The 16,228-nt window shown below is 39.9% G+C and overlaps 1 protein-coding gene across 1 annotated transcript in view; it reads right to left on the bottom strand.

Moving 5' to 3' along the window:
- Nucleotides 1-444: 444 nt before the first annotated feature.
- Nucleotides 445-16,228, bottom strand: part of ZNHIT6 (zinc finger HIT-type containing 6) — a 57,932-nt gene continuing 42,148 nt past the window's right edge. Inside the window, exons 9-10 of the mRNA XM_067538537.1 lie at nt 13,297-13,421; nt 445-6,168 (exon numbers count right to left, since the gene is read on the bottom strand). Of these exons, the coding sequence (XP_067394638.1) occupies nt 6,083-6,168; nt 13,297-13,421 (211 nt within the window). The 3' untranslated portion in view covers nt 445-6,082. The remainder of the gene's footprint in view (nt 6,169-13,296; nt 13,422-16,228) is intronic.

Here is a 16,228-nt window from a genome sequence, read left to right as displayed (position 1 = left end):
CTAAATGCCTATATGTTAAAAACAACCTGACATGGCAGTAATGTTAGGAAGTTCCAGAAAAATAATGATTATTGCGCAGGTTCGCTGGTGTGACAGCTGTGTAGGCCTACAAATCTGCAGATATCCGCATCCATGGAATGGTCCTAGGCTGCACTTTAGCCAACAGCCAGCCTAAGCATTTATTCATTTTTCAAAATAAACATTTATCAAACATTGATGAAACTAAAAAAATGTGTTTGAACAAGTGATGGAGGAAATTCAGTGCCATCCCCATTGATCAAACTGGTAGCACCATTTTGCCAGCAGCGGTGAAAATGATTGGAGGCAGTCTGGAAAATGTCAAATACATCAGTTAAAAATTAAGATTTAATTCTATCTATGGCTAAAGCCTAGATGATGATTTACAGCTTTGCGCGGATGAATATTTCTAATTACAACCAAAAGAATTATCTCCAGTTATATTTATTTTACCATTTTTAAAGTAATGAATAATTTCAAACTGAAAGGCAGATTTAACAGTATTTACATTTAAAAACAAATCAGGGTTGTGTTCAACTGTGACAAAAGAACTTAAACTGGACTAGTGTAAAAATAAGAGAGCCATTTCTGCACAATTAATGAAAGCTGTAGGAGTTTAGAAGAGTAATGCAAATTTTATCTACTACAAAACCATGTGCCTCAGCCAAATGCTAATCATACACAGATGAAGTGCCCTGTTTGCTAATATCTGTAGTATTCTAATTTTCACTGTGTCCCATGAATGGTAAGAACAAGAATCCTACTATCTGCTACAGATGAAAGTAATTTTCTGTCAAATAAGCTTTGGCGGATATGTTGCTTAGTTAAAATGACTGGTTTATTGTTAATGCATATTTATGTGAACAGGTGCAAGACTTGTTTCTAGTAACTTGTGGCTACTGAGCCTGAATGCAGTAATCCGTGATTATGAAAGACAAGATGGATACTTATCTTGTAACTGTTGTTCTTCGAGATGTGTTGTTCATGTCCATTCCATTGTAGGTGCGTGCGTGCCCTCTGCACAGTTACCAGAATTTTTTCCTCCTTAGCATATCCCTTAGGGCTGGCTTCGGAGTCTCCTGGAGTCCCGCACACATGGCGTGGCATATTAGGCGCTGCCAGCCCTACGCCCCTTCAGTTCCTTCTTGCTGACAACTCGACAGCAGGGACGGGGGGTGGGTCATGGAATCGACATGAGCAACACATCCTGAAGAACAACAATTACAAGGTAAGTAACCATCTTTTCTTCTTCGAGTGCTTGCTCATGTCAATTCCACTGTAGGTGACTCGCAAGCAGTACCGTGGAGGTGGGTTCGGAGTTCATAAATCGGTTGACTGCAGCACCACCCTGCCAAATCTGGCATCATCCCTAGCCTGTTGCACGATAGAGTGGGACGTAAAGGTGTACCGACAACCACGTAGCAGCTTTGCATATGTCTTGCATAAGCACCCGCACCAAGAATGCTGCAGAAGACGCCTGCGCTCTGGTGGAGTGAACTGTGACCTTGCTTAGGAGGGAAACCTTCGCCTGTTCATAGCAGAAGCATATGCAGCAGTTATCCAGGAGAAGATTCGTTGCAATGAGACAGGTAAGCCTTTCATCCTCTCAGCCACCACGATAAACAGCTGCGTGGACTTACAAAACTGCTTCGTCCTCTCAAGTAGAAAGCCAGGGCTCTGCGTACATCCAGCATATGCCACCTCCTTTCCTCTTTGGAACCGTGCAGCTTTGGGAAAAATACTGGCAGGAAAATGTCCTGGTTGGTGTGGAATTGTGAAATCACCTTGGGTAAGAAGGCCGGATCATGCCTCAGGTGGACTGTATCCTTGTAGAAAATCATGTAAGGCAGCTCCAAGGTAAGTGCCCTGATTTCAGACACCCTTCTAGCTGAGGTGATGGCTACTAGGAAGGCCACCTTCTATGACAGTAGCGGAAGTGGACAAGTAGCCATGGGCTCAAATGGCACCCCCATGATTCTGAAGAGGACTAAATTCAGGTCCCAGGGGGGCACGGGATCCCTGACCTCAGGGTAGAGCTTTCCTATGCCCCGACTCAGAGTTGTGGGCCTCCACCAGTGGTACTGAGGCCCCCGATTGCTTCCCCAAAGAGACAAGGGAGTAGGGTCCCGAGGTCACTGTAACCCCCAGGGGTTCCAGTACTGTCATTGGCTTGGCCATTGACCCTGAGACCACCTTGGAGGGGCCAGACAGGTACCTTGCCTCTGCCCCTCAGGTCGAAGAGGCTGGGTGAGGGGGCCCCTAGGTCCTTCCCCCTTTGGAATTGCCAGATCCTCCTGCCGGTGACCAGCGTCGCCCTGTGCTTGACTGTCTCACAGTACCGAGGAGAGAGCGAGTGGTATCTATGCCTCCTATCCCAGTGCTCCACTGACTGATGTCTTGGGGTAGGGGAGTACGAGTCCGGTGACCGACGGTGTTGCTGCCTGGACCGACTCGGTGAGGAGGACCGCCTGAGGTAAGAGGAGGAGCGGGAGTGACATCTGGGCAACAGGGAACCTCAGTTCCAAAGACTGAGGTCGGCGGGACTCTTCCCTGGGCAAGCGCCATGATGCTGACGACCAGGTTCTGCACCGCATACACGCGGGCAAACTCATCGGTGCCAGTGACCGAGAGTGGTGCCGAGCTTTGGACAGGGAGCGGCTGCTCAATACTGAGCGGGACCTGCGGTGACTTGTTGATACCACAGTCCTCAGTGCCGGCAAACATGAGTGACACCTTGATCTGTTTGGGCTCTTCCGGTACTGGTGCTTCAACCCCAAAGGATCGGCCACTTAGTGGAATTGATCTCCGTCTTGGGGATCGGTCTCATGGGGAAGGGTGCCAGGATTCTGATGAACCATGCAGCCTCTGGGGGGGACGACAACCCATTGGAGGTTTTCCCCTTAATGCTGGCACCTTACCCTTCGCCCTTTCTGTCTAGGCCAGCGGGGTGCAAGGAACGGGCAGGGCCAACAGATCGACTGCTGCCTGAAACGCCTCCGGCATAGATGGCTCCGCGAGGCGTAGCAGTCCTCTTCCGCTCTCCGGAGTCAGAGGATGCTTTGCGGAGGGGCTCACTGTTCTGGGCGAGGCCTGCCTCTGCAGGGGTTGCTCAGCCCACTGGCTCTGAGCTGCCCCGGAACTCGAACCCATGTCCTTGGCCTTCTTTCACACGAGGGAGCGGTCTTCTGCCGGACGTTGTTTTCTTGGCTTCTTCTTTGATGGCAAAGAGAAAGCTTAGTGCCATGATGGTGCCGGTGTCCGAGGAGCACTCTGCACCAATGCGGTACCAAAAGGGAGCGGGATGGCTCCAACGCCGGTCTCAGAGCCGCCTCCATTAACAAAGCTTTCAGACGGATATCTCGGTCCTTTTGAGTCCTCGGTCTGGACGCCTTGCAGATGCAGCACTTGTCCTTTCTGTGAGACTCCCCAAGGCACGTCAAACAGTCTTCGTGGGGGTTGCTAATCAGGAAGGCCTTCCTGCAGGATTTACAGGGTTTGAAGCCGCTAGATCGGGGCATACCCCGAGCCCGGGTGGAGGTCCCTAACAGAACTCCCTTATCTATTGCTATGAACAATAACTAGCAACTACCTAAACAACTACTTAACAAGTACTTAAGTTGAACAAAGACTACAGCTAAAAGGCACTCGCCGAAGCAAGCAATAACAGCAACTGTCAGTGGCAGAAAGAAGGAACTGAGGGGGCATAGGGCCAGCAGTGCCTAATATACCACGCCATGTGCGCAGGACTCCAGGGAGCGCCGAAGCTGGCCCTACGGGATCTGCTAAGGGGAAAAAATTTCCAGTAACTGGGCACGGGTACACGCATGCACCTACAATGGAATTGGTATGAGCAAGCACTCAAAGAAGAACTAACTTTCATGTTACTTTCACTTCAAAGAAGTGCATCTATAGTCATGGACAAAAATCTTTGGAAAAGTGGGCAAAAAACCTAGCAGGTCTTCTTGTATTATTTTTCTCTACTACTATGACTTGTAAAAATAAAATAAGGCACAGGACACTGTCACTGGACAGGGAGAAAAGTTCAGTTGTTTGAATTTACCAAGAATCCAGGGCACACAGAGGAGTTAGAGATGTGATTTTCTGTGGTTTCTTTCCGAATTCTAACTTCTTTGGATACTGCAGTTTGGATTCCCTGCCCTTTGGGAGCAGGAACCTATTCCCTTGCACCCATCAAAAGCAGGTAGGGAGCCAGGGATTATGGGGGTTGGTATAGGCAAGGGAAGGGTAGCTGGGGAAAGATGTGGTGTTATCACTGCCAGAAGTAATGGTATGTATCCTACAAATGTCCAGTGGTAACAAGACATCAACCTTCTCTCCAACACTTGATTAACTGGATGGTCCAATGAATGTATCATTTGATGAATATCTGATTGCTAGGGGGTGGCAATAGCATACCTTATACCCATGAAAGTTGGTGGGACAATTGATCAGCGTTGTAGGGACATCAAGTCACAGGTTAACCTTGACCATCTTGCACAGACAGACCTACTAAAGCCTTCTGAGAGGAGCGTGATGGGTAAGGAACTAGCAACATGGATCAGTGAAATAGGAATCAGTATACTGGGTTCTCTTCTTGGCTCTGCCACTGACCCACTATGTGATCATGGACAAGATCTTTCACCTCTCTGTGCCCGTTTTCCTGTCTATTTAGACTGTATGTACTCTGCAGGGACTGTCTTTCTCTGTGTGTCAGCCACTCCCAATGTGAATTGGGGCCACTATATCCTAATAATCAAGAACTAGCTTTTCAAGTTATCACTTGGGTCATCTTAAATTGGAAGGAGGTATGGGATTTAATGATGCTGAGCTGAGAACTGATCTTACATGAAAAGTGTATTAAAGCCAAGTCCTGATCTTGCAAGCAGCTCTGCATGTGCAGACCCCCTCTGCTGCACTGGACCTCAATGATTTGAGACTAATGGGGCTGAGTGGGTGGTTACAGGGTCCTGCCTGCATGCTCCTGCTTGCAGGATAGGAGCTTTACTGCCCAAAGCCGTGGGTGCTGTTTACCTATAGCAGATATCACAGACAGAGGGTCTAACTCAAAAACAGGCTAGCAGGTAGTGCATGACATGGATGTGTGTTATGGGAAATCAAAGCCTGTTGAAGAGTTTCACCGCAAATGCTCTTTGCCAGGAGGTAATATGGTACATCGATCTCTATGCAGCATCTTTTATTTATTTTAAATTAGATAAAAAAGCTGAGAAGATATCTTACTAAAACTAGGAAATATTTACAATATCTCATTTCAACAGATGAAATCATAATACGAGGTACACAAATTAAGCAATGCTAATACATTTATGGCTTATAAATATTAGCTGCATTTAGTGAATTTATTCAGTTCTCTTGATAGTCAAACATATGCCGATTTAAAACAACATCATGCTAACAATTCAAAAGTGCACTACCGCTCTAGCCATAAAACAATGTTCTCAGTGTGTATCTTGCAATGTGTTAAGCACCTAAATATGAAAAATTGAATTTACTGCATTAAACACACAAATCATTACCAAATGAAGACTGAAGTCAACAAGAAATCACAACCCTATCTCAAGAGGTTCAGCATGGCCAAGAAATACTGTAAAAAGTAAATTCAGCTAGAAAAACATTTAGGTCAAGATTTTTTTTTTATTTTATTTATTTTTTTTTAAATAGGAGCCTAAAGTTAGGCAACTAAATAAATGGCCAGATGTTAAGCTGTTTGAGAAATATGAAGCTGGGATGTTAAGATAAAGGCTAGGTGCCCAAGATTACTGCACAAGTTGAATATACCTTAGAAACATGTATCACTCTGATTTATGGAAAATGTATGGGTAGGACTTTTTAAAAAGTACATTATGAGAGAAAGAGATTCTGAGGACCCAGCCATGCCCTATCTGACCACTTATTTAGTTACCAAAATATGGACTTCAGGCCCTAAAATTAGTCACCCGGTTTTGAAAATATTGCCCTTAAAACAAAACTGTCACAATAAATTTAATGAAATTAAAAAAGTAAGTATAAAAGGTTGACAACACCCTCTTATGTCAAAACAGATTTTTCAGGAACTGTCCCGTATTTCCCCTTCTTCCTCCGATGAGAGGGATGAATTGTCACTGTCCAAGTCCTCAGTGGATTCACTGGCATCTGAGGGGATGCGGGGGGGGGGGAATAAAATCAGAATTACTTACAGAAGTGTTGTTTATTTCTCACTTATTTGCTCATAATAGAGTAAGGCTGCTCTAGAAAGAACACTTTATATTTCTGTCTTCCAATAATAGCTGTTATTTTCTTGAGAATGATCATTTCATAGTGAGGTTATGACCCCAAGGCAACAAAAAGAATCTCACTGAGCAAGAGGGCATATGGAAGAGAGCAAGAGAGCTTATGGATTTCTTTATCTTTAGCAATAAAGGCAGAGTGCATTTGCTTCTGTGTGACTTTTTTTCTCCACCCACTGAAGTTCTGCTTGTTTCCTCAGCTGATTTGTTTTGAAATATTGCTTGGTTGCCACATACTTATAATCGAAAAGAAATGCAGCATCAATTATTTGTAGTTTTGTTAGTGTTTTGATTAACACAGGGAACTCTTGAGACATGCTAGTTTCCTGTTGGAAAATTAAGACATGATGCACGTAATGTGTTGTGTTTATATGTTTCAACTTCAAAGATATGGCAAGGCTGCAGAATCCTGAGAGCCAAAGATGATGATGTTATGGGTTCAGGATGCCCAGTGCTTTAGGACAGAACTGCATTGTCTTGATGACATCACGTTATGCAGCACACATTTTCCACTCTGGCCTTCATCCCACGCTAACCTTCCTGACTCAGCAAGTGCTGACTCCTACCATCCCGAGATGAGGCCACCAGATATCAGCAGTTTGCAGCACCACCACATAAGCAACATAAATAGTCTTGGAAGGTTTAGCTTTTTATCAGCAAATATTGGTACATTTTGATTTCATGGTACACACACAAAACCATCCATAATAATAAAAAATGACAGTCAAAGAAAAATGCTGCTGGAGCATTATTAGAGCTTAAGAATATTTACTTTGTATATTTTGACATGTGATATTGACAAGTTGTGTTTTAACCGTTAAAAAAGATTTAACTTTGAGTCTCAGCATTCATGGTCATTAAACAGTTATTGTCTTACCCCTACCTATTGCCTGATTCCCCATAAATTTCCCACAACTGTTAAAATTTAAAATCTATACAAAGTAAAAAGGCCTAAAAATATTACCCATCAAAATTATAAAAAAAAATAAAAATCAAATTCTACCAACCCTAAATATAATCTACAGCTACAGCAAAGGAAGACTGTGATACATACACATGACATGCCACCTCCTTTCCCTATTTGTATCAGCAATGTTTGAATTCAAATAGGTTTTCTGGGCATGTGGTGTCAGCTGCTCTTTAATAATGAATACCACCAAAAGGAAGGTAATGGAGTATCATTATGTTGTCAAAGTAAGTTCTACAGTTGGCAAGCACAGATAATACATGGGACATAGCTTGCACCTGTACATTTTCAAATGGAATTTGGTCAAGAAAATAGAAGCATTTCACCCAGGAACATTAAAGATTACATTTTGACTACATTAAATCTAGTGTATAATCAATTAAGATTTATAAGCCAGATATATATTGAATAATGCTCAAAGTAAGGATTGCTTTTGCCTCTAAGTCTTGAGAAAACATCTATAATTCCCTATGAATTTCAGCCATGACTGACCCTGTATGTTGAAAGCAGAGTACCTATATTTTTTCTTTAAGCAAGTCAAGCATCCCAGCTTCATAGAAAAGAGTCTGGCAAACTTCTGATTCACAAAGATGCTCAGTGGGCTTAAAGTTTGAGTAGTAGTTTGTTTCTGCTTTGTTATAAGAGATACTACTTCAATGGGCTCTGTACACTGTTTTCACTAAGTTAAAATAGTATATTGTTTATTAAGGGTGGGGTTGGTAGCATTACCTATTAAAGTTACCCAACACTTCCCATAGAAAACCCTGTTTAATGAAGGCAATGATTCTTGTGGTACTGTTGATAATGAACAGGCAGCTAAAGAGTCTTTTGGTTAACAGAATCTTTGAATGGATTACTCCTTATTGTGTACGTTTAGGGATGCATTAATTTTTTAGGTTTTTTAGAGTTTATATATAGGTTTAATCACCTGCAAAGTCTCATGTTTATGTGATCTCCAGTCAGTTTATTTTATATCTTTTCTTCCATTTTATTTTGTACCTTCAATAGATTTCCAGACAATTACAAAAAAGTAGCACCCAGATCTCTTATGAAGTGAACTCTGCTTTTAAATAAATAGTGTTAATAATTGAATAGTGTAGCTGGTTTCAAAAGTTAGGCTTGAAGGAAAGTTACCATAACTCCACCTTCTGGTCAGTTTGAGCATTCTTCAGAACACTGAAATTATATATAGTCACACTTTTTAAAGGAGTATTTGAATCAAACACTGATTTTCTTTTACATTTAAATTAGAACAAGTGCTAAGGTGGCATTTTTCCATGCCTCCCCTTTCCAACCACCAAGTGAAGAGGGGCTTGGATACAAGGCTAAGTCCTTTAGTATGCACAAGAGAAGGCCCTGCAGGTCATACGGCCCAAACTGTGCACAAGGCTTAAGCACATTATTAGAATAAAACCGTACAACACAACACAAGTTAACTAATAAGATACGCAAAGGTAAAAACAGCATGATCTTTCCCAATTGTAACACTCATTTCCCACACCCTTTAGTATACAATCTTTTGCTATGTTATGTCTAATCAGGTTGTAAGATCCTTACAGTACAGGACTGCATTCTTGAATTTTTATGCAAACCTATGATGCTATATTAACAGTCACAAAAAGATTAAGCAAATTCATGGTTTGCAAAACCTGAAATGGGTGTCTATGTTCACTGAATATAAGCTTTTTAAGAGAGCTGCTTTTTGAACAAACCCTGCAATAGATGAAGTTCACCGTCCTGAAGACATTTGCACATCCCTGTAACACAGTCCTCAACATTTCCTCAGGTTTCTGGCTAACTTCAGTTTTCTCTTCCCTTTGGTCCATTCTCTACTCTGAGTTCTTATGGAACCAACTAGTCAGAGCAGCAGCAGCACCACCAAGTTTAGAAGTTCATCTAATACTTTATTTGGATAATAAGCTCAAAGGCAGTTGCCCTAGCTCATCAGGCAATAGTAAGTTTAATGACAACAACCCTATTCAGACTTGGTTTTTCAGTCAATTTTAAAACAAATTCTCTTGTGCCAGTTATTACCATATGGAGGCAGGAGTGCTGGAACATTTTTTTTTATAGTAGGAGTGCTGAGAACCACTGAATCAAACTGTAAACCCTGTATATAATGGAAACCACTGGAAGTCCAGTTGCATCCCTAGTTCCAGCACCTATGTATGGGGATCCTGTTCAACAGGGAAGGGCCCAGCTCAAGCCAGACTGGGTAAAATGAAGAGTTTTTCATTGAACTGAAATGTTCCAGTAAGGTATCTGTTTTTCCTCCTGGAGTGAATATCTGTGCATGTAGACAAGACTTCAGTCTCACCTTCTGATGTGGTGCCTTACTTCTCAGGAGGCGGTAGAGTTTCTGTCACCTATTAGAAGCTCTCAAGATCTGCTGGAAAGGATCAATCCCTTTCTTTAACTGAGGGTAATCTAGCAGGATCATTCAATATAATCCAGATAGAACGGTAGTTAAAAGTCATGGAAGTTAGATGGCTAACTCACTGCAGCCAAGAATAAAAGATAAAAGTATATTTAGGATATAGAGATGAAATGTAAGAATTAATTAATATTGCAACACAAGGCCTTCAAGCCTCAGGCCTGTAAAATACTTAGCATAGGCCAGAAAGTTCGGTATGACTAGTTGACTGAAAGATAACCCCATATCAGTAAAGTTTAAAGTTACAGTAAAAGACGTGTTAAGTACTGATGTTCTGGAATCGACTGGCAGCAACTGATTGGCAAATATGTTGCTATGTACCAGTTAATACCACAAGATGCCTGACAGTAACATTTTGGAGGATTCTGTAATTCTGAAGTTGCTATGGTAACTCATTGACATTGGTGTTAATGGGAACAAGGGGCACTAAAGGTATAACCAGTGAGAGATGGGGCACCTCTAAATTAATGGGGTGTGAAAGTATGGATAAGGAAAAAGTGGTTGGAACCCTCATGTACGAGCCATAGCAGGCATAAGCATAACTCAAGATAAAAAGGTGTTGTGTAGCCTGTGTGCTGCAGGGCGCACACGCACGCACGCACCACGATGACAACCACAGGTAACAATGACGATGCAGGGGAAGATAAAGATTGAAATTCCAAGGTCCCCCAGCAGGAGATGAGATGAGAGTGATGCCAGTCATAGGGTTAAACAATAGCAGATAGAGAGTGCAAAATTAATTTCAGCATTTGTGGGACTGTTTATCTGCTTAGTGGATTTGTTAAAAAAAGGGACTTGTGAAAACTCGCAAATTATTTCTTAGGTGCTTCTAGGGTCCATTATTCGAATGACACTGATAATATTCCTGATGCTGTAGCCCTCAAGAGACCACTTTATTGACCACGGTCTAAGAAATTAATCAATAGTCAATCAATATTAATCAATCACCAATCCATCAATAAGACTTTACCATGCAATAAGGGCACAAAAGCAAACTATCCCACTGCGTAGGAAAGAGAGGAAGTATGGCAAGAGACCATCTTTTCTTCAATGATCTGAAACTCAAAAAAAGTGTCCTACAAAAAATGAAAACAAGGTAAAATTACAAAGAATGAATATAAAAAAATAACACAAGTATGTAGGGACAAAATTAGACGCCAAGGAACAAAACAAGATTAAACTAGCTAGAGACAAAGGACAACAAGAAAACATTCTACAAATACATTAGAAGCAAGAGGAAGACCATGGGAAGACAGGGAGAAACAGTAACAGAAAATTTGGAAATGGCAGAAGTGCTAAATGTCGTCTTTGTTTCAATTTTCACCAAAAATTGGACAACTGGACATCTAACTGAATGAATGCCAGTGAAAATCAGGTAGGATCAGAGGCTAAAATAGGGAAAGAACAAGTTAAAAATTACTTCGTCTTCAAGGTCACAAGGGCCTGATGAAATCTTAGAATACTCAAGGAGCTGATTGAGGAGATATTTGAGCCATTAGTGATCATCTCTGAAAAGTCATGGAAGACTGAAAGAAGGCAAATATAGTGCCAATCTATTAAAAGGGGACTAAAGACACCCAGGGAATTACAGACCAGTCATCTTAACTTCAGTACCCAGAAAGATAATGGCGCAAATAATTAAGCAATCAATTTGCAAACACCTAGAAGAAAATAAGGTGATAAATAACAGTCAGCATGGATTTGTCAAGAACAAATCATGTCAAGCCATCTAATGGCTTTCTTTGATAAGGTAACAAGCCTTGTGGATGGGGGCGGAAGCGGCAGATGTGGTATATCTCGACTTTAATAAGGTTTCTGATACTATCTCGCATGACCTTCTCATAAACAAACTAGGAAAATATAACCTAGATGGAGCTACTGTAAATGTGGATGCATAACTGGCTGGAAAACTGTTACCAGTAGTTCACAGTCAAACTGGAAGGGCATATTAAATGGGGTTCTGCAGGGATCAGTTCTGGTCAATACCTTCCATCAATGATTTAGATAATGGCATGAGAGTACACTTATAAAAAGTTTGCAGATGATACCAAGCTCAGAGTGGTTGCAAATGCGTTGGAGGATAGGATTAAAATTCCAAATGATTTGGACAAACTGGAAAAATGGTCTAAACTATATAGGATGGAATTCAATAAGGACAAATGCAGAGTACTCCACTTAGGAAGGAACAATCAGTTGCGCATACAAAAAATGGGAAATGACCGCTTAGGAAGGAGTACTGCAGGAAGGGGGTCTGGGGGCCATAGTGGATCACAAACTAAATATGAGTCAACAGTGTAACAATGTTGCCAAAAAAGCAAACATCATTCTGGGATGTATTAGCAGGAGCATTATAAGCAAGACATGAGAAATAATTCTTCCAATCTACACCACACTGTTTAAGCCTTAACTGGAGCATTCTGTCCAGTACTGGGCATCACATTTCAAGAAAGATGTGGACAAACTAAAGAAAGTCTGGAGAAGAGTAACAAAAATTAAAGGTCTAGAAAACATGACCTATGAGGAAAGATTGAAAAGACGGGTTTGTTTAGTTTGGAGAAGAGAGGAATGTGGGGGGACATGGTAACAAGTTTTCAAAGATATATAAGTTTGTTACAAGGAAGAGGGAGAAAAATTGTTCTTGTTAACCTCTGAAGATAGGACAGGTAATAATGGGCTTAAATTGGAACAAGGAAGGTTTAAGTTGGACATTAGGAAAAACTTTCTAACTGTGAGGGTAGATAAGCACCGGAATAAACTGCCTCAGGAGGTTGTAATTTACTTCTAAATCAGCAGTATAAAGAGGGGGCAAGCTCATTTCAACCAGAGGGCAACTTCAACCTTCTACTGATCTGTCTGCCTGGCACTCAAAACAGGCAGCCCATGTTTCTGTACTGGCATCTTCAGTTAACACTTTCTTTTTTGTGTTTCTTGTAAAGCAGCATCACTGAAAACAATGTGATGAGCACATTTTGGAAGAAGGGTGACTAGTTAAATTGTGCTCCTTCTGTTAGTGCCAGTTTGGAGTGGAGTAGAGGAGCAAGAATTCTGTAGTGAAAATTAAAAATAAAAACAAAAATTGTCTTTGTTTTTCAGCGCAAGATGTGGATTTTCCTTTTATTAAGTTCTCTCTAACATCAGAAGGTGTTCACAACAAGCTACTTTTGGAAAGATAATGTAGCCCTTTTAAGCTCATTGAAAGGGCATCTTCTGAATTATCATTTGGCAGGCATTTGAATTTGTAATCTCAATCAGTTGTGCAAAATTGTGTCAGTACCAACTGTTGCAGAGCTTTGCTACCAATTAAATGTAATAAATAAGCAGACAATTATTTTATTGCTCTGGTTACACTACATAGGATGTACCAAGTAAACACAAATACAAGTATTCTGTATATTTAGGCCATCTACCTAATAGAATTAAAACAGAGCATTCACAAAATCTGTAACAGATTTTTTCTCGCAATAGTTTAAATTTAGAGGCAAATACAAAACATACTGTACATTCCTGGCATTAACAAAGGGTAAATCCTTAATTACTGTTTATTCGGCTAAAATATCTAAGTGTAGCGTAACAGGAAATACATTTATGCTTACCTTGTCCAAAAACCACCATATCATTCTTGAGTTTTTTCAGTACCACAAGTAATGATGGATACTCAATTACTACCTTGTCTTTCAAATTGTCTAGAAGGCTTTTCCTAGCATCCAGTTCATCATATCTTAAAAAAATAATTGGAAAGTTTATTTCAACTTTTATAGCATCAAGGATGTAATATGCATTTTTTTAGTTTCCAGAAATTAACATAATCATCAGTTGTAAATCATCTTGGTAAGAATAATTTTCAATTGGAAACTATTTTAATTACAAGCCAATGTTACTATTCATCTTAATCAATTAAACATTTTAAAGCTTCTTAACACTTTTTCCTAAGAATGTAGGAATGAGTGAAATTTAAATTTCTCTGAAGACTGAACTAAGTATCAAAAACTGATTCTGAATGAAAAAGAGCTCAGTGCTCAACTTGTTTTCCTGAACCAGCTGCTATTATAGTATGTTCAACAAACATGTGTAATCATATTTTTTCATGCTTTAAGGCTCTAATATTAAAAGGTTTAATTTACATGCTTAACATTGAATATCAGTTTAATGTACTTGCTTTTAAATGGTCAATAGCTTATTAGACAGGTAGAAAAAAAGATCATATAGACTGAAACCGTTAGGACAAATTCATATTGGAGGCATTTACAACTCTCTTGTAGAGATAAATTGCTTGGACACACAGTTTAGACAGTGTATGATCCCCATTAAGTGAATCATATTAAAAAAATGGCATGATCTTGCCATTTATCCCTCAGCCAAAGCCTCTCCTCACAGCATCAGCTGCAAACACAACTCCCAGCAGAAAACTCCACTTATTTGTGTGTTCTGCCTGGGTCACGTGACTTGGATCAACAGGCCTTTTCCATAAAAGGATGCCTTTTCACCCTTAGGAAGGATATATTCAGAGCCAGCATTGACATCAGCTTTACGTAATACAAATTATGCCACAGTAATAAAAAGTAAACTGAACATATTCCCTACAATTACAACCTAAAACTACAATATTCTCTCCGGTCTTTATAAACCACAAAACCAAAAAAAGCTGGTTGGTGGTAAGAGGGAAAGAATTTTCAAAAATCTTCTACAAAGCAAACCTTGTTTCTATTACTTAATAGAACTTCAAGATCTAACAGATGCTTAGATATTATTACATGTAATCCGAGTGATATGACTCGCTTTTTGAAACTGAAATTAGAATTATTAAATTATTAGTAAACAAATGAATCAGTTAAAGGCAAATAAAGTTTAGATACAAAATAAATTGCGTGTACAAGGGGGACATTTCCCTTAGTTGCTCTTCACTCAATGATTTTTTTTAAATGTAAAGTTGTTTTTTGCCAATAACCACATTGCATGTATGAAAGGAGTTCCTGATACACTTTACTATTTACAGTAATGCGTGGTTAAGAATAGTACATCACAGAAGCCACCAGACAAAAGAAATATGGAAGGTAAGCTAGGAATTTAGTTTTCTGGCTTTGAAGGAAACTTCATTTAAGCAGTAACTATTTTTTCCTCTCTCTCATATATAAACGTCAACCATCGTGAAAATATTTGGTTTCATGTTTCTCTTGACCCAAAGTAATTATGACCCTGTTCTTACTGAAACCCTTTAAAAAGGGTAACAGTAGATTAAATTTCTTATTCAATGAATGCATTCATAACTTGTGGATTAAAACACATGAACAGAAACATATTTACTGCTTTATTTACAGTACTTTAAATGCAAAGTATAGCAGTACCTTTCCTTTGGCAAGTACCTCAACACATTCTTTTCTGGTTAAGCAAACATTTACCTCAAAGAGGCTAAAGTAATTCACATGCCACAATAACACTTTCCATTATCTCATGTTTTAGACAAAACAGCTTTAGTATCCAGTTTGGCATAGCATAAAACCTTTGTACTCTAAACTATTTTATGATAGTAAATTATTAAAGTGTTAGATCACTGAGCCACAGCTTGATTTTTTTTTTTTTTTAAAGTAAATTTTATTGGTTGATAGACAGCAACAGTTACAGCAAGTATCCAGAAGTTATTGTACAGCATGAACTATAAACTAATCTGAAGAAAATAGATCATGAGTATATTAATCAGGATAAATATACGGAGCCTAATTTTTTGTTTTAATCCTACCCACACCCTAAAACAAAACTAATCTTTAGCTCATTTCTTAGCCCCCCCTACTGAAATATACCCACTTTATGTATCAATACATGTGTAAAGAGCAAGCTACTCGCTTTTATGAAACCATCCCTCTCCATCCACACGCATGTCTGAAAAGAACACTACCACCAGTATTCACCAGTTCAAAGTCAATTAGAAGAAAACTCCCAAAACAGACTCCACAATTCTTTTGGTTCTGTCTCAAAAGCCTCCTATCACTCTCCTCAGAGCAGAGCATTCTGTCATGTACAAGATAATTAACAATATAAATCTCTGGAGAGAGAAGGAGGGAAGATTGTCCTGTATATGAAGTAAAACATTTTTAGCTGCCTAGAAGCCCAAGTTCACACTGTTTCTCACTGAAAAGACAACTCAGGAATTGAAGAAGAACTTAAAACTAGGAGATATGGGACAATCAGTCTCCAGCAATTAGACATTTCTAAAATAGTCCTGGCGCAAAAGGCATTAATCTGCCTCCTGTATGTTTCCTAATCCTTTTCACTCACTTCTCCCTTTGTCTCTTCCTCTCTCTGCTTTGTGCCTTCACTCATGCTGCTCTTTAGGTTTGAAGCAGCCTGTTTCTGTTCACAAAGTGCCCTCTCTACTCCAAGCAATCCTAACTCTCATCTCATCAACCCGCCTGTTGAACCTCAGAGTTAAAAATAAAAAATAAATAAAATAAATAAATAAGAATCACAGGCAAAACTTCAAACATTGTAACACTGGTTATAAATGATGAGATTCTGAAAAAGAATATTGGA

Source organism: Emydura macquarii, unplaced genomic scaffold (assembly GCF_026122565.2).
Source record: "Emydura macquarii macquarii isolate MOO-44397 ecotype Brisbane River unplaced genomic scaffold, CSIRO-AGI_Emac_v2 contig_480, whole genome shotgun sequence".
NCBI classification, from domain to species: Eukaryota; Metazoa; Chordata; order Testudines; family Chelidae; genus Emydura; species Emydura macquarii.
The sequence above is the reverse complement of the archived record's forward strand: the minus strand, read 5'-3'. Positions and strand labels throughout refer to the sequence as shown.